This window comes from Lepisosteus oculatus, chromosome 2 (genome assembly GCF_040954835.1).
Source record: "Lepisosteus oculatus isolate fLepOcu1 chromosome 2, fLepOcu1.hap2, whole genome shotgun sequence".
Taxonomy (NCBI): Eukaryota; Metazoa; Chordata; class Actinopteri; order Semionotiformes; family Lepisosteidae; genus Lepisosteus; species Lepisosteus oculatus.
The window spans coordinates 27,164,624-27,192,127 of record NC_090697.1 but is presented as its reverse complement, the minus strand read 5'-3'; the positions used below and the strand labels follow the sequence as shown (position 1 = coordinate 27,192,127).

General features: G+C 44.2%; 1 protein-coding gene across 5 annotated transcripts in view; it reads right to left on the bottom strand.

Annotated features, from left to right (window-relative positions):
* Positions 1-27,504, bottom strand: part of daam2 (dishevelled associated activator of morphogenesis 2) — a 137,153-nt gene that overhangs the window by 24,265 nt on the left and 85,384 nt on the right. For 2 of the 5 annotated variants that reach the window (XM_015357407.2, XM_015357400.2), the window contains exons 4-16: positions 26,380-26,454; positions 21,931-22,025; positions 11,511-11,844; positions 10,129-10,239; positions 9,540-9,643; positions 8,756-8,822; positions 8,178-8,295; positions 7,578-7,716; positions 5,352-5,410; positions 4,136-4,320; positions 3,418-3,750; positions 2,094-2,201; positions 589-618 (exon numbers count right to left, since the gene is read on the bottom strand). In XM_015357407.2, coding sequence (XP_015212893.1) covers positions 589-618; positions 2,094-2,201; positions 3,418-3,750; positions 4,136-4,320; positions 5,352-5,410; positions 7,578-7,716; positions 8,178-8,295; positions 8,756-8,822; positions 9,540-9,643; positions 10,129-10,239; positions 11,511-11,844; positions 21,931-22,025; positions 26,380-26,454 — 1,758 coding nt within the window. The remainder of the gene's footprint in view (positions 1-588; positions 619-2,093; positions 2,202-3,417; positions 3,751-4,135; positions 4,321-5,351; positions 5,411-7,577; positions 7,717-8,177; positions 8,296-8,755; positions 8,823-9,539; positions 9,644-10,128; positions 10,240-11,510; positions 11,845-21,930; positions 22,026-26,379; positions 26,455-27,504) is intronic. The other 3 variants (XM_015357413.2, XM_006626338.3, XM_006626339.3) reach the window with 3 other exon arrangements.

Sequence of the window (27,504 nt, the reverse complement as noted above, 5' to 3'; positions counted from 1 at the left end):
GATATGTGCACGATTCAGTAGCTTCACAAAATGGGACACCATAGGAAGGGTCTGAAAACTTCTGCAATGAACTACATATATATGTACTGTACAGTATATGTCATAGTTAACACACACAGTTGAAAACATCTGAAAATCTTTTCTAATATATGATATAAGAGGGTGTTTGTACATTAAATCAGTGAGGTCTTCTGGAATGAATTCAATATTTCTAAAGTCATTCTGTATCAGACTGCATTTCCATCATATTCATTTTGGTTGATTAAAATGCATGTTTGCACACACACTACTCAAAGTCAGGACTTTCCAGTCCTGGTTCTGCAGGGCCAGTGCATTTCCAGGTTTGCTAGGCATCTTTCACAGAGCAGCACTTGAACTGCTCGGAGAAGCTGTTCAATTTGGCCAATCAAGCCAGTAATCATCTGATTTAGCTCTTTAGGAGCTGAACTGGAATGAAACTCTCTGACCCTCCATGACCAGTATGGCACAGCCCTGCCCTGTGCACACAGCAGTAGCACACCCCCTGGGGGTGAACACACAGCAGGAGTACGCCCCCTGGGGGTGACCAGTGCACTTCGCTTCACTCACCTGCTTGAAGGAGGGGTTAGTGACCACGTCCTGCCCGGCAGCCGCAGGCGCAGAGAAGACAAAATTAAAACACATGCAGAAATTAATACCTTCAGCAGCCAAGACTATGAGAGCAGGAGATCAGATATCTACTCAACGCAGGCTGATTCCAGCCTCCTGACCAGCTCATGCAAACAAGGAGGCACTTTAACAGGGGATAGCTCGGGTGAGGCCAGCCACTCACCATGAAAAGCAAAATAAAATCATTTCTCTCTTCTCTGCAAGGGAGACATGCACTGAAATGCACTGGACAAGTTTCTTTTTTGAACTTGCCTAAACAGGCCATGTTTGTGGATGCCTAACTCTGGGACTGACTGTACAGTGAGAATCAGTATCAACAGCAGCAACAGAGTGCAGGGGTAGCAGCTCTTACATGTATTTTTGTACATCCCATTTATACCATTTCAGGATGCTGATTAAAGCTGGTTGCTACTTTATAGAAAAAAAAATATCTGTGCTCTGGAATCAACCAGATACATTCCAGCAATGTCCTACACTGACAGGCTGAAGGAACTGAGTCTCTTTAGTCTTGAACAGAGAAAACAGTGAGGAGAGCTGAAACATATTCAAACTCCTCAAGGACAGAATGAACTGTGAGGACACAGGTGGAAACATTTAAAAGGCGTATCTCTACCCAAAGAGTAACTGAAAGGGAGTCAGGGTAAGGAGGCTTGAGAAACAAGCTACCCAGGCATGTTGGTGAAGCTGATACACTGGCTGCTTTCAAGAAAAGGCTTGTTGGTATCCCTGCATCAGTTAGCTACTAAAAAAACAAACAAGATAAATTAGCCAAATGGCCTCTTCTTGTGTGTAACATATCCTCTGAAGTCCCAGCAGCCTAGTGACACAAAATAAATTTGTCAATGTGTGCTCTGGAGAACACTGGTCCTGTACAGAACAGTCCCTTGATTGCTGCTGATACAATTCTGGGAGCCAGTCAGGAGGCTGTGAGCCCAATTGCTCTACAGTTTCTACAGCATGCTTCAGCATGACAGCAACTGGGAAAGCCGCGACAGAAAGACACAGCTACTAATGCTAGCCATCAGCCAGGCTTTAGGCTAAAGGTTATATTCCATTCAAGTTTATCTCAAATTATATCACGGCCCAGTTTTCTACTGCTCTCAGAGGGCAGGGTTATAAAAATTGCTGATGTGCCTTCAAACAATGAAAGCAATTAGGACTGCAAGGCTTATTCAGAAGAAGAGGCAAGCGATCAGTTTTATCAAAGCCATTCTACTGTATATGTGAATTCCTTCTACAACTCCAAACAAGAGTCTGCTGTAGATGGCCTCACACCGTCCCCGGCTGCAGACACCTGTACCTGCTGTCTTGGGTAGGGGGAGTCAGACCCCTGTACCTGCTGTCTTGGGTAGGTGGGGAGAGATTCTTAGACCTGCCGTCTCAGAGATGCGGAGACAAGACTCCTAGACCTGCTGTCTCAGGGAGGCAGTGACAGACCCCAGTACCTGCTGTCTCTGGTAGGCTGAGAACATTTTCTCAATGTCCTTGAGATCCAGGACCTTGAAGGCTCGCATGTCGTCAATCCTGTGCCAGATAGTACCGCTGATCTTGTTCTGAAAGGAGAAAGAACAAGCCAGGAATCAGAGGACCTGCGGCAGAGTCCCACTCCACTCATTTCTCTTAGGACCCCTTCCTTATGATTTCCCCACCACATTGCCCACATTGTATAACATTAAATAATACAGTTACGTTGAGAATACATGACTAGCTTTTTTTAGTCACAGATAATTTGGTGGAAAAAATAGCAAAGCAGTTTAGGAAAGTGGTGGAAGCTCTCCAATGCAGAGGGAGCTGTGAAATGTGTCCCTAGGGTCTTTTAGATGAGCCAGGATCTGCTGTCCTCACAGTGGATCAGTGGTAAATGACCGAGAGGATCATGAAAGGATGAGCCATTGACCAATGGGACTGGACGGCCTCCAAACACTATCTGCTGCAGGTTCCAATAGCACGGTTCTCATCCAGATGGCAACAGCCAATTTTTCTTTTACACACAGCGAAGGTGATGTCACCCAACAACCTCGACTGTAACCTTTGGGTTTTGTTTCTTTCTCTTATTTTTAGAATCTCACTCTGAACTCTGACTTTGGCTGTCAACAAACCCATTGTGAGTGCCTGGGAATAAGGGAGAGAAGAGGTTGGGCTTCTGGACGGGAATGTTGTGGGCTCAAATCCCAGGGAGACACTGCTGTAGTACCCTTGCATAAAAAGTGCTTTACCCGAACTGTCCTGGTAAAGAAATGCTCACGGGCAGAGAGCGACAGTGAGCTCAGCAGTCACAGTCTGATCTCCAGCAAACTGATGCCACAAAGATGCTGCTCTTTTGATAAACAGGGGATCTTCCTCAAGTGTTTTTTCTTCTTGGTTCTTATCAGGTGTGACATTCAAGAGGTTACATTGCCTCATCACCTGTCGTCAATTAGCTCCCTCCCCAATGAGGTGATTACAGTAGGTGCTTATGCAACTGTCCGAGCATATCATAGTCGATCTCGAATTAACAATTAATCAAAATGACATCAAGGAATTGTAATCAATATGCCAAATCAGTATACTGTACTTTATATTCTTAAAACACATGCACGCAAATTGATATTTTTCTTGATGCTCAGTGAGAAATAAAAGTGATAAAGTAAGTAATCAATTAAATTACAATAAATTATACCAATCCCGATCAGGTGAAACACAAAGACTTGTGACCTCTTTGAAAGGGTGGCTGATTTTTCCTGGACACAGGGCCAGTACATCCCTCTGTCCACTGCGTGACGAACTCACCTCGCTCAGCTTGGACCAGTTGAAGGACTTGAGGGGGTGTGAGGGCTGGGGGATGTTCTTGTTGTGAAGGATGCTGGTGGTCGTGCCCAGCGCTGGGGGGGCAGGTAGTACTGGGAAGCCGGGGGGCAGCGGGACCCCGGAGCAGAAGAAGGGAGGAGCTCCCGGAGGAGGGGGAGGGCCCCCTGGAGGCGGGGGGGGAGGAGGAGGCGGGGGCGGGCAGGAGAAAGGCAGGGGAGGCGGGGGAGGCGGGAAGTCGCCCATCAGGGGAGGGGGAGGAGGAGCCAAGGGGTCGCCAGGGGGAGGAGGAGGAGGAAAAGGAATACTGCCGCCCTGCTGGTGGAAAAGAGAGATGTGTTAATGAGTATGTCAGAGGTAACAAATCATCAGAGGTTATTCAACACAAAGGAGCTGAGCAGAAACCTAAAAACCTCAACAAAACGTGTGAGTGAAGCGATATGTGAAAAAGTATATTTTAATTATTTATTAGAAGAATATCCAAATGCAGTAGTGAGGCCATTTTAAATTGTGTGCAGGACAAACTCATAATGTTTTCTTGCAAAGGGATAAGAGGCACTGATGCCTCTACAGAGGATAAATGATTAAGTAAATAAATACACGAATAGAAGGATAACTGGAAAGTCTGCAAATGAAGAAAGACACCCAGACTCATAAACGGGCAGAAGGTGCCATGCCGTGCCTGGTGTCCAGGCCCCCTCACCGACAGGTGGTTGATGCGGGAGGTCAGGTCCAGCATCTGCTCCCTGGTGGCCCGCAGCTCCACGCCCTCCCTCTGCAGCTTGTCCTTCATCTTGTTCAGTGTCCGCATCATGTCCTCCTTCTCCTGCGTCTTGGTTTCACACTCCCGCTCTTTCCTCTCCAGCCGGCCCAGGAGTTCTGCATGCTCTGAGGGGAAAGCAGCAGAGACACATGCAAGAATCAGCATCCACACATGATCTACACTTGATCTACTGTACGCTTGATCTTAGCCAAAAGGCCGAGAACACCCCAGTCCACCTCACACTAGCCTCAACACCCCAGCCCACTAACACTAGCCTCAACACCCCAGTCCACCTCACACTAGCCTCAACACCCCAGTCCACTCACACTAGCCTCAACATCCCAGTCCACTCACACTAGCCTCAACATCCCAGTCCACATTCACACTAGCCTCAACACCCCAGTCCACCTCACACTAGCCTCAACACCCCAGTCCACCTCACACTAGCCTCAACATCCCAGTATACACTCACACTAGCCTCAACATCCCAGTCCACACTCACACTAGCCTCAACATCCCAGTCCACCTCACACTAGCCTCAACATCCCAGTACACACTCACACTAGCCTCAACATCCCAGTCCACATTCACACTGAGCTCAACATCCCAGTACACACTTACAGTAGCCTCAACATCCCAGTCCACCTCACACTAGCCTCAATATCCCAGTCCACACTCACACTAGCCTCAACATCCCAGTCCACCTCCCACTAGCCTCAACATCCCAGTACACACTCACACTGAGCTCCACATCTCATTAAACACTCACATTAACTGACCTCAACATATGCAGTATAGTAGTAGTAGTCAATATCACTGAACATACTCATACTGAGCTCATTTCAACTGATTTAACTTTTTTCAAACTCCAGTCACTGAGGAACCCACTACAGGAGATACAGAAAATGCTTTAAGCAACAAACTGCTTTTAAAACCTGCAATGTATGCAACAACTTTACCAGCTTCAGGAAAATAGTTAAATTCAGCCTTGGGGTGCAGAGGGCTCGAAACCCAGGGGGTACAGCAAGTACCCATGCCTTACTGGAGTGTGTAGCACTGGAAATATCAGTTCCCACTAAGCAGACACTAAGTAGCGCAGTAGACAGTGCATGCTCTTCAAGCCACACTGCAGAGTGTTGGCCAACAGGTCAGTTACCTTTCCTGAATTTCTCTGCCTGGTCTCTCCACTGCTTGACTTCATTTTCATTCACTAGCCTGTGAAAGAAATTAGAAAGCATTAGAGAGACCGACAAACCTTCCTTCAGCAGTGCATTTTAATCAAAGTGAATGTAGAGTTGTGTGGTGGCTCTGTGGCTAAGGATCTGTGCCTGTGCTTGGAAGGATGCCAGTTCGTATCCTGTGGCCAGCAGAGGAATCCTACTCCATTGGGCCCCTGAGCAAGGCCCTTAACCCCAACTGCTCCAGTGGTGCCGTATAAATGGCTGACCCTGCCCTCTCACCCCAAGCTTCTCTCCCTGTCTGTGTGTCTCAAGGAGAGCATTGGGGTATGTATATGGCCACTAAAGTGATCTTATCTTATGTACTGAAAACATCAGCCCATTTAGACCTCTTCCCAGCGAAAATTCTGATTTGCTGGTGAAATCTGGATGCAGCCTGCATGTTGGAATGATGTGTTTAAACTTCATTTGTTGTCAAAATTGTATTTCTAAGCCTGTCAACTGGTCAAAACATACAATAAATGATTATATTAAGAGATGTAGCTCAACAACCACTTTTCAAACGTCAACTAAACTCCAATAATTGTTTTTTCAAAACTACATTTACCTGGTAAAAAATATTTATTTTATCCATTCTCATGTTGGCATGTTGTATCCTGCTACATTTACACTATTAATCATCTTAATCAATGTTATCATCTTTTTTGATCTTCACTGATCACTGTTAATCAATGTTTATATCTTCACTTACCAAGACAGGGTTAAGAGAGTCAACTGCTTGTTTTATTTAAGCACATTTAATAAACAGGACTGCTATATATTTACTATACATGGAAAATCACAATTATTACACAGTGCTTGTTTGTTAGTGCCAAAGCTAATGGTAATCAAGGCAAAGTTCATACCAGTCAAATACAGAGCTGCAATGTTCCTTGATAAAATTCCTTGAGGATACTCTGAATGAAAGGATCTATAAAAGGATCAAATTGATTGATTCACAGATTCCTGAGCTCTTAAATCTTCTGGAGTTAAACCCAAATTCAGTTTTGTCTGATGGCCTTCAGTTAGATGGCAACAATAAGAGAAGCTCCATGCAATTTGGAGTATGATCTGATTCTGAAAGACTAGGAAGAGACAGTAAAGATAATGATTGCACGCTTTCCTGATGCAATAATATCTGTGGCAGGAAATGTTGACTAAGCCATGTGACTGTGTTGTTTACAGGGCTTTAAAGCAGACAGAATTGGAGCACTGCTCATTTCCCACAGAAACATAGCCTCAAAAACATGAGTCTAATTAAAACAATATTCTGACTGTAACTATACCCTTCTCTCATAATGAACTATTTCTTTTTTTATTGTACAATCCTATTATTTTATTTAAAACTCTTCATAGACGCTGCAGGAATGGCTCAGTGTGCCACAAAGTATACATGAGCTAATTTCTTCAGAGCTGTAAACTGTCAGAAACTGTCAGGGTTCTTGCTGATTGTGCTTCATCTTCATAAGAAATAGGGCACCAGAAGGCTGCAGTGCCATGCTGTATACATTACTTGTTTGGACCACACACAACTGCCCTAGGTTAGTGCATTAAAATGCAACAAAATTAAAACTAAAAAACAGGGCTTGTCTTTGTGGTATTTTCATATCACATCAGTTTCACTAAGAACAAAACAAGCCATTATTGAGTTCTTTGTTGTCTGCTCATAGGCAATGGTTTCCTTACTGTTCCACAAAGCCTCCCAGGTGGGGGACTGCTCTTGTACCCTGGCTTCAGAAAAATGCCAAGCTGTGTCAAAGAGTGCTAATATAATATTTGGATAAAAAGTTATTAGCTCTGAGTTTGAAACCCTGATCAACTCCACTTTGATGATGGGTGATGGGTTGTGGCCTGTATTGTTCTATATTAGCCTTGACCCAGTCCTATTCAATCCCTTCAAGACCTGAGCCAATGGACCACTTGGTGCAACGAGCCTACTATCAGGCTTGTGTTTAGAATTTTCCAGCATGAGCACAAAGCAGCGATATAAAAAGTAGTCAACTGAATGCACACTCTATACACCCAAAACCTTATCTTTCATAAACTGTCAACATTTTGGCACAGAAGCCCTCATCAGGACAAAACACAAAACAACAACATGGAACAAGGCCACCGCTTACAAACCCTGGCTGGGTCACAGATCCCACAGGAGGGGCCATACTCACATGCGGATGATGCTCTTGACGCTGAAGTTGTCCAGGGGGGCCATGTCTGGGTCGTCGCCCTTGTCGTCCTGCAGGACGATCTGCTGCAGGAGGCGGTCCAGGAGCTGCCAGTGCTGCAGGCTGCCAGCGCCCCGCTTGTCTGGAGGAGGAGAGGGAGAGGAACGGTGAGAGGTGGGGCCGAGTCCGCTCACATCACCGGGGCCTACCTTCTCTGCCGCTGATACAGGCTGTTCTCCCAGAATCCGGCACATTCAGGCCTCTGGCAGATCAGGCCAGTCCACCTGAAGCCCCTTCTGGCTCTCATGATCGATTCAGCACGGTGACAAAGCTAGGCAGACCCCTGCACCACTCATCAGGGCTGAAAGGTGCTTTTCAGTGCAATGCATTCAATCCAGTCAACCAGCACGTGTGTTAGGATGCCCTTCTAGAAGGGTTTGCATTGTACATAATAAAGACAGATCTTTATTATGATTATTTAACAGATTATTTAACAGAAGGAGGAACACTGTCACAAAATGCACACGACTGCACTTCCTCCTAAAGAACAGCCCCGGCTGAGCCCTGCGACCACTGAGCGGGCATGAGATGGCACTGACTCACATGGCATCTGCAGGCAGTGCTGCAGTATGGACAGCAGGTAGGGGTAGGCGTCCGTGTGAGACAGCTTCTTCTTTATCACCTCAAACATCTGGCTGGCGCTCTTGGTGTCGATGTGCTCCTGGGGGAAATCAAATCACACAGCCCAATGCACCCGAGGCCGCTGTCTCTCAAGCTATCTGGAGCTCTCACCAGCACCAGCAGATCGCCAGCTGAGCTGAGCTGAACCACAACAGAGTTGGGAAAAGCTGCCACAGCCATGTGATGACTTTAACTGCTGAGTGTGGGGGAATTGTTCTCTCATGCTTGCATGGCCACACCTGCCTGCACCCCTGCAATCCCACAGCCCTTGTCTGACGCCCCACAATCCCCCTGGAATCCTGTCGCTTCTGACCGCCCTCTGCACAGACAACAGAGCCGAGGGGCGATGAGCATTCTCATTTGCCCATGTCCGCCTGCGGCTTCCAGAAGAAATCAGATTGGGTTTCTCTTCCCTTGTCTCTATGGTGTGTACATATTGCAAATAAACAGTGAGCCCCTCTGTCCTGCTTTGACAAGGAAAACCAGCTTCTCCGACTCACCGAATCAAAGCGCTTGGCAAGTTCCAAGTCATCCTCATTCCGCACCATTTCAAAGAAGTCTAAGTGCCTGCAGAGGGATGGAGAGCAGGAAGAAGCAAGAATGTCACTGTCGGTGACAGAATGATAGCAAATGTGTCCGCATGGTCGTAATACACTTTGTCATGTTGTCAAACTCGCATTAAGAAGCCCAATACATGAGACTGACATAAACCGAGCTGTTCTCCAGCTTTGAATGTTTTAAAATAGAAATGTTGCTTTGCCTGTATTGTTATTATTGAGTCTAGGTTTGCTGATGTTGCCTTAATTCTCAGTTCCCATTTCTCATCCTAGGGACGCCCTTCCCTTGAACTCTTGACTTAAACACATTCTTTCATGAACCAATCAGTTGCTTGTTTGTAATCTTTGCAATAGGAAAGGTTGGAGCTTTTAAGTTATTTAAGAAGCAATAGATATAAAGTGATCTTTGACATGGTTAGGAACTGAGAACAAGTAGATTGGTGGAAGTAAATCTACAACTTATTCTATTGAGGAATCAAAGATTTCACTGACTGCTCAGGTGGAACAAAAGTCAGGAGGCATGTGGGTCTCCCAGACCAGGATTACTATGTAAAGTACTCAGCACAACTGAGAAGATGATACCCTTCTTGACCTGAAAAACTTGTCTCTAAGATCAGTACAGTTAAGGCTGAGTTATGTCCCGTGGGCAAGATCATGGAAATGAGCTAGGATCTTTTTTGCAAGCACAAATAAGCTCTTAGGACAAAACCAAATCCTGAAATCATACCTGTCCAGGGTGGCATTCTCATGTTCCCTCAGCTTGTCAATCACTGGCTGAATTCCTAACATCAGGAACTCGTACCTGAGATGGAGGCGGAACTCCAGATTATCCTGTGGGACAGCACAGAGAGCCGAGTAAATGGGGATGTTCAAGCTCCCCAGAAGCTGTGACTTCTGTAGGTTCAAGGACCAAAATCTCCACTGTCTGGAAATGTGTGTCCAGCTGGAGGAGTGTGTCTGGGAGTGTCATGAAAGTCTGTCTGTCTGTAAATGTGTGTTCAGCTGGAGGAGTTTGTCTGGGAGTGTCATGAGAGTCTGTCTGTCTGTAAATGTGTGTTCAGCTGGAGGAGTTTGTCTGGGAGTGTCATGAGAGTCTAGCTGTCTGTAAATGTGTGTTCAGCTGGAGGAGTTTGTCTGGGAGTGTCATGAGAGTCTGTCTGTCTGTAAATGTGTGTTCAGCTGGAGGAGTTTGTCTGGGAGTGTCATGAGAGTCTGTCTGTCTGTAAATGTGTGTTCAGCTGGAGGAGTTTGTCTGGGAGTGTCATGAGAGTCTGTCTGTCTTTCTGTTAAGATGTGGAGCAGCAGGCTGTACTCACCTCCCCAGCCCCAGCATTCAGCACAGCATTGATGAAGGACATGATGGCTGTTTTCAGATTGACCTCGTCCCTGTAACGCCCTGTGCTCCTGTCCAGCTCATTTAGTAGCGTCTACAGACAGAAAGATCAGCTTCCCTTTAGTGCAACAGAATTTTCCAAAGGACCCATCTTCTAATTTTTGTCCATCCTTTTAGCCTGATAAAGCTTTCTTGGTTATAAGGGCGAGCTGCATCTCCTCATTGATCTACCGTACCACACCAATGAATTTCCATTGCTGCAGGTTTTCTACAGTATTTATTAATTTTAATATAAGGGATTATAACCCAATTAAAATGGAGGTTGCATGAGGCTGATATGACTAAGAAGAGAAATGAGACTAAGGATCTGATCTTCACCTTGGGCAGATTTGGAGTAGAATGCCCACCTAACCTATTTCCTGTGCAGTGAACTGTTTGCCATCATCATGGCCTAAATCCTGAGCTCACATGTTTGAGTGCATTATGTCCTTTGATAGAAGCCCAGTCTGCACAATAACAAAAACGCCTGGCTCATCGACTTAGCTCACTGGCTCACAGGCCAGAGATGTGAGGGTATCTGGTCATGTGTCAACGAAATCAATTTAGACTTCTTTTAGAAAAGGCCTGATGATGAAAGTCTGACTCATTTAACCTGACACAGCTGCTCAGTTGCGGTTCTCCAGCTGACCAACACAGGACAGCCCATGTCCAGTTTGTTCAGTCAGCCACTGAGTAGGCTGCTGCAGGCTTTGCTGACTCAGGATTGCATCCTGCCTGCTGTCTGTGATAGTGACCTGCTTTTATATGGGATTTGCCATCGCCAGAAAAGATGCCATAAAGAGTTAGGAAGTTATATTCCCAAAATAAACCTGTCACTATTGATGAAATGCCATGTTCCTAATATACTAATTTGTTTTTTCTTGGAAAAAAATGTTGTTTTTGTGATGATGCAAGCATGAGCCATGTGGGTCTCAACAAAATCAACACAAACTTCTTTAAAATGAACAGCCAACCCAGAGGGTGCAAGTGGAAACTACCTGGAGGTGCACAGTGTATCTTAATCTGTGAAAAGGAGGCACTTCTTTACCCAAAGGGTTGTGGGAGCATGGCACAAGCTACTCAGCCATATTGTTGAAACTGATACCCTGGTTTCTGTAAAGAAATGGCTGGATGAGATCCTCCAGTCGGGAAAAGATGCACTACTTTACACAAAGGGTTGCTGGAGTGTGGAACAAGCTACTCAGCCATGTGGTTGAAGCCAGTAACTAGGTTTCTTGAGTTGCCAGATCTTCTGGATATAAAAACCCCTCAATGAGGCTGTGTAAGTGAAAGGGGGGGACAGTAAGATGCTGGTGGCAGTCCTACCTGGAAGCGTGTCCTCTCAGCGGCGTACTTCTGGTAATGGATCATGGCTTGCAGCACCTTCTTGTGTCCCCCCGGCACCAGGCATACGGCGCCCAAGATCTCCAGCACCGCCACCTTGGTCTTGATGTTGTCCAGCCGCAGGCTCTGGGAGATGATGCTGATGCTCTGGGGGTGGGCCAGCACGTGGGCCCGGCCTTGCGAGTTGTTCATCAGGGCCTTGATGCAGCCGATGATGGAGGTGTGGATGCGGCTCTCGGAGGTCTCATAGTCCATGCTCTTCAGGAAGTTCAGCAGGCAGGTCAGCCCGTCCAGCTCGATGAAGCGCGTCACAAACCTGCAGAGGAGAGCTGGATGTCACAAGTGTCGGGGCTGGTTCCTGACTTGACCTGAGGGCATTCTTAATATAGCCAGCTCATATATTCCAGTACATAACCCATAGAGTCCAGTATACTGTATTATGCATTCCAGTGACATTTCAGGAATAAATGAAGGGGGGGATGGACAGGAATACCTAATCAGAAACAGCTATTGTGCCATGTGTGGAAATATATTGTATAGTTCTAATTCATATGCAACGATCACTTCTGAACACCCATTCATGCTCATAACAGAGAGTGGCTAGAGTTGTACTCGGACTGTAAAACGTCCTGAAAACCACTTGGATTTACAGCTCCAGGGGGGATACACTTTGTGTGTGTGTTTTCCTAAATATTCTCAGGAAAATAGTTGTTCTCGTAACAAATTAAATCTCTTTGCTAAACTGCATTGTCGCTTCTTGCTTCCTCTTAACAGGAGTGGGAACATCGGACACTGAAACAAATTGGTTGCCTCTTGCCTCAGTCTAGAGGGGGACAGGGAAGCAGAAATAAAGAGTAAATCTTCTCTACAAAAGTATCAGGAATGAAAGTTCTTCCTTCTGTGAGAGCCGTTTCTTCCGGTTAACGTCACAAAGCAGCAACCCTCAAGAGTTCTAGTTCTCAAAAGCCACATTCTTGAAAGTGCAAGTATTATTGCAGGGAGCTCTTAAAAAAAGTAATCCCTGGCACATTTTTACTTCTCTCAAGAAATGTTTTATATAGACATAAAATCTGTGTTTATGTAAAAAAATGGACCCTCCTTTTATAAATTGGCCCATTCGTTGTTGGCCTAGTGTTATTAATAAAATGTTATTTTCTATCCTGATAAAATGTTCTTGTGAGACAAGTAAAGATGGGTGCAGGATTTTGTTTCTATTAAGTATAAAAGCCTTTTCAAAGGGACTATTTTTGCAGGATCATAGAACACTTGCTTTATAGAAACAAGTCCAGAAGACTGTATGCAGACGTCTTCGTTTGAGTTGAGTTATGACTGTCCATCTAATTGGATTAGGTTTCAACATCATTAATTGGGCAAAGGCCAGGCTTTCTATAATCCCACTGCGGCTCTCTTTCAACCCCGGTTTCAAGTTGTGTGCGGCCTCACTCTTGCCCTGTTTCGCCTCTTGTGTATATCTTCTCTTCCGTGTGCACTTTGTAGAATCTTTTCAGCAGTTGTTTTGCCATATTACCCTTCAACACATGGCTGAAAACCAAGACAGCACTAGGAACTAAGGTACGTGAAGGTCTATCTTCTATTTCACAATTGTTTGCAATGCTCTTTGCTTCAGTTAGTTTTATTATTGAAAGTACTGAACAGTGCTCCAAGTTCGCAATACGCTGAAAGCAATCCTTTTGCAAGTCTGGGAGCACCTATAGCCTTCTTCCATCTATCTGTCTTCTTACTGCTTTATCCACTACAGGGTCACAGGGGAGCTGGAGCAATGGGCATGAGGCAGGATACAGTACTGTACATACCTGATGGGACGCCATGTCCATCGTGGGGCAGACACACAGACAAAATCACCCACACTCATGCACTCACACCAGGGCCAATTATCCCAGAAGTCAATTAATCCACCAGTACAGTATGTCTAAGCACTCTGGGAGGAAACCAGAGCACCTGGAGGGAACCCACACAAACACGCAGAGAACTTACAAACTCCATGCAGATAGCACCCCAGGAATTTAACCCCAGGAATTTAACCCCGGGTCCCAGCACTGCATTAGCAATCCTCACCACTCTTCCACTATGCAAAGCCTGTAGTCTTTTTCTCACATAAACTATGTTATTAATGTTTCTTGTAGTCTTCTGTATAATTCATGACCTACAGTGCCACACCTGAGTGAGTGTCTTTTGTGGGTGCCCTACCACTGTCAGATCAGAGAACTATTTTTGTTCCATATTTGGGAAGTAGGGAAGAGAGCAGCTCTGCTGCTGTGTTGTGCTTGCGCAGTATGATCCCAAAATCTTCATACACTAGACAGAAAGAAACTTGAAGACAACCCCCCAGTATGGGAAAAATTCACTGCCTACTGCTTTTACCACACAGTCTGCAGGATACCCACAATGCAGAATAAAGTCTCACCTCCTCTGACCTTAAATAAACCCTTCCCTAAGAAATCTGAACAACCTTGTTCACAACAAAGCTGTGAATTTGTCTACAATAACCCGACACTGACTTCATCCCACTTAATTACTTGATTGTATATTTGTGTAACAGCAGACTGAGTTATGTTTGCTTTGTTGAGTTAAGGAAAAAAAAAAACAAACCTTGTAGAGATACACTATCTGTCATATTTGGGGCATTGTTATTCCGTAGTTTGTGTGGGATGTTGATGTAAGACACCCAGGAAGACCAGCAGTGCCAACATTCAATATTGGAGAAAGTTGTGCATGCAGCATTACAGTCACAAGTTACTGGTGCAACAAATTACTTTTTAAACTTAACAAGACAGTGTGGAAAATAATTTTTAAAAGTACTGTACAAGTATCAGTTCCTGTGTCATATGCAGTTTGTGTACAGTTACTGTACTACAATATGTAAAGTATTGCACTACTTCTTAAAATAGCCACTGGTGGATGACACACAGGGCAAGATCAGCCTGAGTCAGCAATGTGGCCCACATTAATCCTGCTTTCACTTTCTCAAACACACATAAAGCCCAGCAAGGTTTTGGAACCACATATTGTACTGTATCTCTACATGAAATGAAAGGATCTTCCTGCCAAACATACAGAAAGACCAAACAGCATGCCACATGTGGAAGTATGAACTCATAATCTTCTAATGATTTCATAAATGTGCCTTACACTTTTTTTATGATGTCAAACCTGTATTTTACAGAAATGTATATACTGTATGCACAGCAGCCTGAATGCTGATGCAGGAACTCACTCGAAGCTTAGTACTATATATATACTGTATATTAGGTATTATACATAGGAATAAGTACTGTAGAGGTTAATGGTTTGGACACCTTAAAACACACAATACAAATACTTAATACATACAATGAAAGCTGAGCAGGACTGTGAAGGTAGTCAGCAAAATTACTGGTGCACAGCAGCTACAGCTTTCACACATTTATGTCGAACTAATAATGCAGACGGCCAATATAACCATTGACTGTCATGACCACCCACTGCACAGTGAATCTGAGCTCCTTCCAACAGTGTGCAGACTTAGGCTACCTAAATTCAAGGGCAATAGAATTAAGTCATCTTTTATTCTCACAGCTTTTAACCTGCTCCATTTGGACAGTTGACTGTATATTTTACTTTATTTATGTACATTTTCTTTCTCAACATACATGCATGTCTCTTATTTGTTAATGGGCTCATTTTCAATGTACTGTGTATTGTGTTGTGTGTTTTGCCTGCCTGCAAAGCCAATCTCCCATCTGGGACTATACTGTACAGTAAGAAAGTAATGTCATTACATTTTAAAATTAGTATCTTTCAGGAGTGTGATTTTCCCACACATTTTTCTGAGCTTACATCGTCTTGTAAAATGAACCCTGGATGTACAGTGTCGTTCCACCATGAAGATCAGTTATCAGTGATGGCACTGCTGCAGAGGCTATGTATCCAAGTGACAGTAATTTATCCCATCAGTCTGGCAGGGCTGCCAAAGCGCAGGCTTCCAGCTCAGCAGCTGTACAGCCCCTGACAGTGATCAGTGCAGACAGGGCTACATCAGGATGATATACACTAGTGCCAGCAGAGCACTGGATACTGGTGACCACAAGCAACGAGGAAGCTGGGGCCTTTCCTCAATGGGAAATGAAACCAAAGCACCATGCCATGATTCAAGCATGGGGTGGGTTACCATTATTTTCCGTCTGTGTATCCCTGTGTTCCATTATTACTTAATAGAAAAGACGCGTATTGGCCAAGGGTCTGGCTCACCAAAGAGGGGAGCTGTCATCCATCTGCCTGGCTTTGATTCCAGTGCCATGATGGATTCCGCTGGGATCGCGTTCCAGAAGCAATTGAGCTTGACTGACCCGGCTCTGCACCCTGCCACGAGGAATGATTTCATCTCCCCCTCCGCTGAACCTTGTTTTTATTAATATACGACAAAAATATTTCTTGTTTTTGTTCTACTGTACAGTGCAGAGGAAGGGCTTTGGACCCAGTATAAGCAAGAGAAAGTGTCCATAATTCTAAGGGAAACATAATCTGGTACACAAAGCTGTTCAAAAATAACAAGAGCAGCCTTCGCTGTTGCACAACTCGTAACTGCTCTGCGACGGCGCTCAGCGGGACTGGAGTTCAGGCGGCTGCGGAGAGCTGACTTCTGAGGCAGGAGCAGTGCAGGGTCGCTTTAATGACCTTTAGCTGTCATTCCTGACCCAGCCGCTTTCCTTTCAGAAGACTGTATGCCTGGCCACAAATGAGAGGAGGACTGCGGCCCCTTCTGGCTCGTTTGGTACTGCAGTTAGTAGCCCATTGATCTTAGGCTCTCACCCAACCGTTTCTTGAAAGAAGCCAGGGTATCTAGCTGCAACAACACGGCTTGTTCCACACTCCCACCTCCCTTGGTCCAAAGAAGTGCCCTTGTGTTTCAAATGCCCCTTCAGTCAGCTGAAAGAACGTTTCTCTGCCTGCTGGCCCCCTTCCCTTTCACCTGAGCCACTCCGGACAGAGTGCGAGGGCACGGAAGGCCTATTGAAGCAGTGTGGAATTACAACCCTGTCCCAGCGCCAGAGAGAGCACAAACAGCGGGCCACCCTCCCCTGCGCCGCCTGAGCCGAGCCACTCTCTGTTTCTGGAGAATGCGCCTGCTCTGCCAGCCCTTTATAACCACGTCCAATACAAACCACAGTCAAGATCATGGGGGGAGGGGGGAGGGAGGGGGCTTGTCGGATAAACACTCGATGGGGTCGCACTCTCTTGGCGTTTGTAGAAGTTCAGGCTGAAACTCTGTGGCTTTTTTGTGTTCTCTGCCTCCCCTTACTGTGCAAAGGAGAAGCACTTTAAGGAGCTGGACACAGAGCTGTCTTGCAGGGCTATTTGTCTGGATGCAGAACAATCATCCCAAGCTCGGCCTGCTACCGATTTTTTCTGTACGTTGATGGGCGTCTCAAGAAACAGGTGGTTTCAAGGCAGTGTCAAGAATTCTGCTAATCAAGGGACAATATGAAAAGCTGACAATCACAGTCTAACATAAGAATAAAACAAACTGAGTTCAAAAGATAAATGAATTTTTCCAGAGAAAACAAATGAAGACTTCAGCAACCGATATGTTCATGAGCAGGAGGTGTGAAAGTGTCAATTCAATAATAACCTACAGCTAAAGTATCCTGGCGGCAAGCTAGTCAACAGGATAAGACAAATAATTATTTAACAGGCACCGCCTTAGCAATACTGCTGACGTGGAGCTTCTTCTGAGATTTAGATGTCAGAAACAGTGGTGGTGTGGTGACACAGTCTTTGAGAGACCCAACGGCCCAGCAGCAGTAAAAAGCAGCCGTTTGCCAGGCAGATTAGCTGAGCTCTTGTTGTGCAGACCACATCATTTGCATCAGCATGCCTGGTGCATATTGAACTCAGATTTCCAAAACCTCCCAAAAACATCCACTTGAAAATTCCATTTGTAACACAGCCTAGCCTGGCATTCTGATAAAGGCTTTATGTTTAGTGCACCTTACCCAATTCATAATACAATACAAATTCCATATGTTTAATAACAACAGCCCAGTTCTACAGTAGATCTATAAGATCCATTGAGTGCTAAAGCAGAATGACTAGCTACACATACTGTACTACATTGTGAAGCAATAATAAATGCATTATTGTCAAGCCATTTCCAAAGGGTTCACACTAAATCAGTTCTGTCTTCAGACACTGATATCGTCGGTTCTTGACCTTGTACATTTACTGTAAGTGCAGCATCTGACACTTTCAATGATAAAACACTAACTGCTCAGTCGGCCTCTCTATCTGTGTTTTCTCCTAGCTCATATCATACCTCACAATCTGGTGTTATTTATCTCATTACATGCTTGGGCCTACACTGGTTTCCCTATACAGTACATGCTCTAGCTAGGAGACATGACCAAGAAACGCAATGTTAACTTTCACTGTAATTCTGATGACACACAGCTGTGTTTGTCTTAGAATCCCATTGACTCCTCAGCCACAAATAAGCTATCGTCCTGTCTTGCTGACATCAAAAACTGGATAGCTATTATTTTTCTCCTACCATATTTAAATTGAGATCAAAGGGAATTGTTGCTGTTATTTTCCGCAGAGTTAATCACCCAGCTGGGTAGACATCCTACTCTAGGCGTAATGTACCAAATTATTTGTCTGACACTTGCATAGAAATTTATAATTATACTTCTTTAAACATAGCGGTATTTTACTGGAGCAATCGGGTGATGTACCTTGATCAAAGGTACAACAGCAGTGTCTCACCTGGGAATCCAATCCACAACATTCCAGATATGAGCACAGAATCCCAAACCTCTGGAAACCTTAACCTCTGGGAAATGCAGTACAATCAACATGTTACCTTACCGCTTCTATACTATAACTACAAACTACACTATTCAGAACTGGTCTGACTGAGAGAAATCTCCGCCGGTGTTCTTTATTCATTTAAAGTCAAACCTAATTTTAAAATCTCTCTGTTGCACTCACATGCAAATGCAAGTAAATGTATTTTCTCTCTAGATTGTCCTGAAGCACCCCTCCTGTGGCTTCAAGAAATATGGCTCGGAAAGACAGATACAGTGCACTGAGCATGTTACAGGAGTGATGCCCCCTCCTGAAAGGCCGACAGTGTTGAATTCTCTCTCAGCAGCAGAGTTCGCCACTGTCTAAGGCGTGGAGATGTGTGGCTCAGGATTCACATCCCAGCAGAGGCAGAGTGGGGCTGCAGTCATGCTCTGTCAGAGGATCTGAAATCACTGCTCAGCTGCATCTGCAGCGATTCAGCAAACAAAGTTCCAGATTGGGATTAAGAGAATCAAGGGCTTTGGACAAGTAAATACAGGCTCTGATCTATGATTTTTAAGGCATCTTACTGAATGCTACTTTTCAAAAGCTTTTAAAGTCCTCTAAATCAGTCTATATTGCATTGCAGCAAACATGAATTCTAAGAAATACCACGGAATCAAATAAAACCAAGAGCATGAGCAGAGATTCGACCTCACTCTGAAACACCATCATCAGTCCACATTTAGCAGGGATTAGAGAAGTCAGTGCATTACCTGCAGGAAAGTGACAGCCTTTGCTTATTTATATTAACAAAGTAAACATTGCTCAGCAGCAGGGTACAATGGAGGGATTCACAGGAGAGGAAGGGGCAGTTTGTTTCTGTTTTGCTGTTCACTTGTCTTGCTCTTGGTATTCCTGACAAGATGGTGCAATTCTCCAGGGACCATCCCAGCCGTGTGTTGACTTACAGGAGGCATGTGGCTCTCCGTGTCTTTATTTCAATATACATTTCACTGGTGGCTGAAGAGAGGATTAGCACCTCTTTACTGCACCTGTTTCCACTCATGTGTGGGTGAGAAAGATTCAGGTCAGCAAACACCAGGCTGCTCTTTTACTCAAATCAGCACTCAGACAAGAGTGACACAAGCCAGGACCTGTTAAATCATGGCTGATGAAGTATCCCAAACATAGGCTTTTGCTATAATGGAGCAGGGATTGTGTGTTACTGTGATGGCAAGATTCTCAGCATTCATCACAGTAGCTCACATATGGGATATTGCATGGCATTTCACAATTTATTTGCAGAATGGTCTAACAAACACTGATTGCATAATTCAATTACTTAACCAGTAGCAAGCAAATATATACATTTTAAACTGACCTCCTAGTGTGATCTGCTGGCTGTATTTAATTATTGTCTAATTCTGGATATGTGAAAAGCAATGGGTGTACTGTATAGTAACCAAGTTATGATTGAATTAAGAACACATACTGTACATGCTGCCAGTGCAATACACAGATCTCAAGGCTCTGCAGGCTCAAGAACTGATTATCTTGTTACCAGACTGCCTCTCGGGGTGTTTGGTTGTATGTTTGGGGACTGACACTCCACCCACTGTGAATTTGTCAAAGCTGAGATAAGCCAAGTCCAGGCCCACACCTCCAGGGAAGAAAGGTGTTTTTCATTTGTTTTCTAGTGCACTGTGCTATACCACATGGGCCTGTTTATATGAATCACTGTAGCAGAGAAAGGAGCTGGTGTTTACTTAGTGCAGGAGCAATGAGAAATGATGCACAGCAATGTGGAAGTATATTTAAACTGATAGCTGGAGGCACTTCTTTACCCAAAGGGTCGTAGGTGTGTGGAACAAGCAAGCCAGTTGTGTTGCCGAATCTGATAATCTGGCTTCTTTCAAGAAACAACTGAAAGAGATCCCCCAGTCAGGACTGTAGGCATTTCTTTTCCCAAAGAGTGGTGGGAGTGTGGAACAGGCTGGACGAGCTCCTCGGATCACAATAGCTTCCAGCAAACAAAAAAGGATAAAAGGGCTGATGCCCCCCTCGTTTATAACAGATCTTCTTCTCTTTTATTGCAATTCCATTACTTATTGCATGTATCATAACATGCAGCCCAGTAGCAAGTTCTGTCTATACTTGTATATCCTGCTCAATACTGTATTTTATTGATTAAGAGCTGGTCTATCTCTTACATAATTAAAAGATAATCCTTTTCACCAGTGCTAAAAGACTCATAAAACATTTGGGAATGTTAGGTTAGCTGCAGCGGACACTGTAGCTGAATTTACCTCTAAATGACCTGAACTCCCAAACACCCCACTGCCCAGCATGGATAGACTAAACTCAGTAGAGAAGAAAGGGATGTGGGCTTCTCCCTTGTGAAAACTAAATTAAGAAGGCAAAGAGGCAGCAGAAAGAAGGACCATGTGTATTTTATTTAGACTTTAATGAAAAATTTAGTTTGGAAGGCAGGGTGATACTTAAGCCTCTCAAAACAAAATAATAAAAAAATAAAAATAATCCCCTTTTGGACCTTGAAGTGGCCGCTGTTTGTGGTCGTTTTTAATCAGGTGTGGCATTTTGCCTTTTTTTCGACATTGTAAAAAAAGCGTAAAAACATTTTTTAAGGAGGCCATGGGGCTACAAGACCTGGATGTCAAGGACAGTGCCAAGAAATCAGGAAAACCCTTTGACATCAAGGTCTGATGTGTCGGTCTAGTTTTACAGAGGGTGCTTTAATAACTTGCACATTTCTTGGATTATCGTGCTGGCTCGTCAGGGCTGACTATAGGCTGACATCAGAGGGAACAAAAGAACAGTTACAAACAGGAGGAGGCTATCAGCCCATCTGACCCATCTGGTAGTTAGTACAGTAGTTAATTAATCCAATGATCCCATCCACCTGTTTTAAAAAAAGAGGGCTTCATAATCATGGTTAGACAACTTGTTCCTGGCTCCCACCACCCTTTGTGTAGAGAAGAGCCTCCTGGCCTGACTAGATGATCTCATCCAGTGGTCTCTTGAAAGAAGCCAACCACAACGCTTCTATTGGCTTTAACAACATGGCTGGTTAGCTTCTTCCAGACTTCCACAGCCTTATACATAAAGAAGTGCCCCCAGTTGTTGGTTTTACATGCACCTCTGGGCAGTTCCCATGTGACATCAGATTTGTGTTTCACTGTTGATTCTAAGGAAGTCTACTGGGTTGATGTCATTAATGTTTTTGAGGATTTTCAAATACGTGGACCTAGGCCTTTCACCCTGAAACAAATTTATCTGTTAGAGAGTATAAATATATGAGTGTTTATGTAGTGCTCCTCACTTGTGTACTGTACTGTAGAGTGGCTGGTAGCTTGAACACATAGGCAGCCTTGCCGTGGCAGAAGAGCTGATCATTGTAAAAGCAATGGAGACCAACCAATCTGAGTGGACTTCACTCGAGTGAGAAAAAAGAGAAATCAGAGCCACTCAAGAGGGCCTCCCAAAGCCTGTCCCCAATGTGGACCACAGTGACACCTGGTGGCAGGTTGTTGTCAAAGCAGGATGCCCTTCCCGCCATCCCAGCAGCCCTGGCTGAGTAAAACGGGACGTACTATACCTCATTGGCTGAGTCCGCAGGGCTGTCTTCAGGTCCTCCACCACTTTGTTTCTCATCTCCATCTCCTCCTCGTCGAAGGCAAACAGGGTCTGCATCTGCAAACACGGATCAGAAGAGCCATGATGGAAAGAAGACAGAAGCCGAAACGTCCAGATTTTCTGGGGGCTGAAGAGACAAAGTTTATGTTTTAAAACTCGGCGAGCTCACAGCCACATGTTCACCTTCGTGCCCTCTCCAGAAAGCAACTCCAGCTACGGGTGCGAGTGGAGACCTGCCGATCAGAGCACGGGGCCGGCGTCTGGCAGGGGACTGATTATAGCGCAGACTGGGGTTTTGGCTGTCCCGTGCACTTAAATCCTTAACTCTGGGACAACAAGTCGTTTTTTTTTTGAAAACTTGAAAGTGTAATAAAACTCAAGGCCATTTCACATTAAATGAACAAAAGCACATATATTTAATTTAATATGAATGTACATGATGTTGGTTTAACCTGGCAGCCTTTCAGTCTGTCCCTGTTAGCCAACACTGCCCCAATGGAGAGAAGTTATTTGAGAAAAGTGGAGATTTATTTTATTTGTATTTTGAAGCTATCCTGCTTCAGCAAGTGTTGCTCACATTCATTTTACCATCATCCTAGGTAGCTGTGTTCTACTACAGTACCTCTAAAATGTAACACAAGAAAGCAATATCTTAGCAATGGAAAATAATGTCTGCTTGCAACACTTCCTCATTTGGCTTAGAAACTTTTACTCTTCACAAAGCTTAAATACCGCAGTACATTACATATTAAGTACAGAATGATGTATCTTTTGAGCCACAGCAAGAAAATGTAATGGAGGTCATACAGCTACAACACAGCTATATATAGAGAGAGTAGTAAATCAGCAGTGATAGCAGGAAACTACAGTATTCAGGACACTTTTCAAGAGCTCCTGCCCTGTTCTGTGATCTCAATGTCAAATCCGACAGATGTTTCAGTCATAATATTCATCTGGAGGTCTGGCTCCACTTGTCCAGATGGCTCTAATAACCTCGGCCAACTGCAAAATCTCCAGCTCCTGCTTTTCGAATTAATATGTGCGCTCTTGTTCGTGGGGATTACACATCAGCATCGCCGGCCTGCTGTGCACCCCGGCTCTGGTTTTCAATTCTCTCCCAAACGGTAATCCCTGCTAACCACGGGCTGCTGGACCGGGGCTGGCTACCAGCAGCTGGGCCAGCGATGTGTCATGGCTCCCCTGTGTTTGAAAAAGAGCCCCCTGACTTACCTAGCCAAATTAACAATGCCAGAGCTGGTCTGGTATCCCTAATTGCTTTTCACAGGAAACTGTACAAAAGTTACAAAAATAAAACATCAAGGTTCTGCATTACACTCTGCAGTAATAGACAAAAGCAACACAAACTGAGATGAAGAACCAGAGGCAGTGAAAGCTGTGTTGTGATGACTGCACAAACTTGCTGAAAGCCATGCTTTCACGCAGACCTGCCTACCATTTCTTTACTCATTTGTTTGACTAATGCTTTTCTGCAATGTAACTTACATTTGTACCCATTTATAACAAGCTGGTTTTAACCAGAACAAAGTCATGTGAACCACCATAGTCAAGGGTATGACAGCAGTGTCTCACCTGGGGCTTGAACCCCCAACCTTGCAGTGACAAGCCCAGATCCCTGACACTGCTCTACACAGCTGCCCTCAAGGTTGCATCTCATCTTGCACTGAGTCAGCACTGGCAGATTAACAGCTACCAGGAGTTCCCTGGAGATCGCTTTGGTTGACCTCAAAGTCTGAAGCCATGATGCAAACTCTTCTGTCCCAGCCAGGACACTGTGTAACAGTAGAGCAGGAAAGCACAGGGAAAAGACCTCATAGCTTCCCACATCCTTCTGAATTCCACACACACTCTGCTCTTTCTGAAATGAGTGAATTTTCCTTGTAAGTTTCTGGACATGAATGTGATGTGAACAGAGGTGAAGCCATAGACATATACTGTAACTGCTACACTTGGCTGGGTCCTATTTGTCAATAATTATTATAGCTAATCCTTACAAATTACTGTTTGCATTATATATGTAGTACTGTACTTTTCACCCCAGGGGATCCCAGAGCACTTTACGTATGGGACGGGGGACCCATTTCATCTACGACAGGAGTGTTGCGCAGACGGGCTGCAGCCATTCTGGGACAGTGGCTTCACTAGTCAGCAGATCAGGTGGAGACATGAGGAACTTCTTCAGGCATGGAATCAAGCGGGAACTTCAGAGAAGCCAGACTGTTGAAAACCTATGTGGAATTCAGCCAGGACATGGGGGTTAATCTGATTTTAAGAAGAGTGCTGTGAGATCTGGACCAACCAGAGTGTCAGTACTTTGGCTTGACATCTTTAATTGAGGGAGGGCACCTCCGGCAACCCAGTGTCCCAAGTCACTCACTGGGACATCGAGTTTGGAAATTCCGGTTCTCTTGTAGGATCCCGCAAAACCACTTAGAGCAGCAATCTGGTTTCCTTGGAAGTCATCCCAATAATGACTGGGCCCTGACAAACTACCTTCGGAGATTTAAAAAGATCAGACTGCAAGTTAGTGACATTGTTGTCACCGGTATTATATTGTCATATAAGCAGAACCGACGTATAAAACATATAAGTTCTATATAATACATATAATACATATAAGTACCCACCTGAACTATATAAGTATTGCAAGGACAGCAATATGAGGACTTTGCTTTTACTTGTTGTTTTTCCTTATTCATTAGCCTGCTGTATCTGGTTGTTATTAATTCTTCTGAATCAAGTCAGTTATCACTAGCATTTTATATTTTAGAATAAGTCTATAATTCTATCCTTGAAGTAACAGCATATATAAACCTTAATCTTGGAATGCTTTATTGTAATTGTGCCTGATCTAGGTTATTCTATCTGAAAAAAGAACACAGATTGTATTACTTCAGGTAATGTTCCAGGAAATTATTCAATATTACCTCAAAGAGAAAACTATAGCATACAGCACCACTGCATGGCTAAATGATGGATCTGTAGCAAATGTTAAACATTCATTGAACATTAGCCTTTTACACCTCGATTAAAAATAATAAAATATTCTATCCAGTGGGATGCTGTACTCTGTACTCACAAGCTGAGCTTTCTAGTTTCAGAAGACAGATCTTTCAGTATTTCATAAGGCCTGCTCTATTTGTGTCTCAATCCTAAGTATCTGGTGATCCATAATACAACACTTCCTAGATGATTCTTTTTTAAGGAGAAATAATTTTCTTCATTAGCATGTTTGAAGGTGAGATGCTAAAATGTCTGCTTCAACCTGTGTGTATGTGTGCATTTTTTCTGCAGGGTTGCTGATGGAGAATTTGAAGTCATGGATGTTCATGTAACTGCCCAACATGTTGATGAAGCTCAAATAGCATCGCGTTGAGCTGTGTTTACACTAGGACAGCCAACAGCCACAGCCCATGGATGGTAACCAATACCTTTCTCTCTTTCAAATTCCCCCCTCACCCCACTCCTGCAGGCTCTTTCAATCTGAAAAGAAATACCTTTGTTTTTCTTCTTTTCATCCCCTTACTCATTTTAATGGCCTTGACTTCTGGAAAAATACATTCATAACACTTTGCTCTGTAGCTGGTCTTTTATATTCTGCTTGGCTTTTGGATAGATTGTACAGCAGGCTCTGAATTGCAGCCATTAAAATAAACACTGCACACACGTCAAAGTTTCTTTTGGTGTTTTGATAATGAGAAATATGGGAGAGGAGCTGTGTTTGGTTAGTCATGATGATTAGTTCTTTGTAGATCTACTGGAGCGTTGTGATACAGCGGGTGAAACGAAACTCTTTATAGTGTGTGTTGGTTAAAAAATGAGAGACAGGACCCACGTTAAGATCCCACGAGTCAGTGGTTTATTCCCAGCCCAGCACAGATCACGGCACTCTGCCTGCATCCTGCTTGCAATGGTAAGTAGGAATTTATGCACCTTGCAAAAACATTTACCCCTTCCAATGATGTCCCATTTTGCTGAATTGATGCATACGTGTATTTCAAGTGGTGGTGCTTGACGTCTGTGCCAAAGTTTAAATTCCTTCACCCCAAAAAGCGTGAATCCAGCTGCGATGGCCAATATTCAGTTTAAAACATTTGGAGTCGTCATTTGTACATTGTACACAAAATGGGACGTCATCATTGGCGGGGGGAGTAAATATTTTTGCAAGGCTCAATTTTAAAGAAACAACACGAGAAAATGAATGAACCTAAGGCCTTTTAAATGCCCGCTTTAGGGCTGGTGTAGTGCAGGCCCACGAAAAAGAATAAAGTGCTGTTAATGTATGTCCAATGCAAAGCCGAAACCTCTGCACACAAGGTTTTACCATTTAGCGCTAGACAATGTGGACGCTGTTTGCAAGTTGTGAGGGAGCTGGTGATGACTGGATACTCACAGCAGCCATGGAGTTGATGCGGTCGATGTAGTAATCCGGCCAGCTGGTGGCCAGCTTGTTGGGATCCTCCTGCTCCTGCAACAACAGAACGGGGAGAAATGTGGGCATGCTGGGAAACAAAGCAGCTGGATGGACTCTGGGCACTGCCCTGGGAGACGGGAAGCGGAGACAGCTCTCGGAACGCAACTCCAACAGGAGCAGCCACGGTACACAGTCATCCTCAGATCTGGACTGGGCACAGGAATCGCTTGCCGTGGTACAATTACAAATAATACTATACTACAGTGCAATCAGACAGTAAAAACAGTAAAACCAAGAGAGAACAGGCATTACAAGAGAAAGACTTTACTAGAACATGATGTAGGTAAGCAAAAGCATAGGGCAAATAGAGAAAGTGCAACTAGTTCTCAAAAATGAACTTATTCCGACCTCATGAGTCTCAGTCAATAAAGAGCTGGTGCACAGGAGATTTGCAGGAAGTTTGGAAGAAGCTACCCAGTCATATTGTTTAAATCGCTATCCTGGTTCCTTTTACAAAACAGCGAGATGAGATCCTCTAATCAGGACTTTTTTACACAATGGGTGGTGGGAGTGCAGAACAAGGAATCCAGCCATGTTAATGTTAATGTACAATCCAGTTGATACTGGATGAAATACCTGGATTAATTAGGTATTATCTACTAAACAAGCTAGATGTGCCAATTGTCCTCTGCCTACTGTACTGTATGTTCTTACATTTTGCCTTTACATACAGTAGCAACATATTTTGGTTCACCAAAGTTCTACACATTTTAGAGAGCAAAATAAAAATGAAACATTCCCCATCACATCACAGGAGCTACTGTCAGGAATAAAAATCACAGACATTGCAGTTAAATTTAGTACAATGGATTATCCTGCTGTTTCAGGATTCAAAACTCCCTGATAAATGCTCTTGCCTTCTTGGTTTTTAACATTTTTCTTCTGTCTTTTCAAGAATGTGAAGATTATGCTTTGGAGAGACAGTCCCAGTCTGTGCGGAACACGTGCAAACTCAAAGCAGAAATTCTGTCTTACACTCATACAGATTTGCAAGGAGGAAATGCTCAATTGTTGACTTTAATCTAAAGTAGGCGTCCCTAGGCC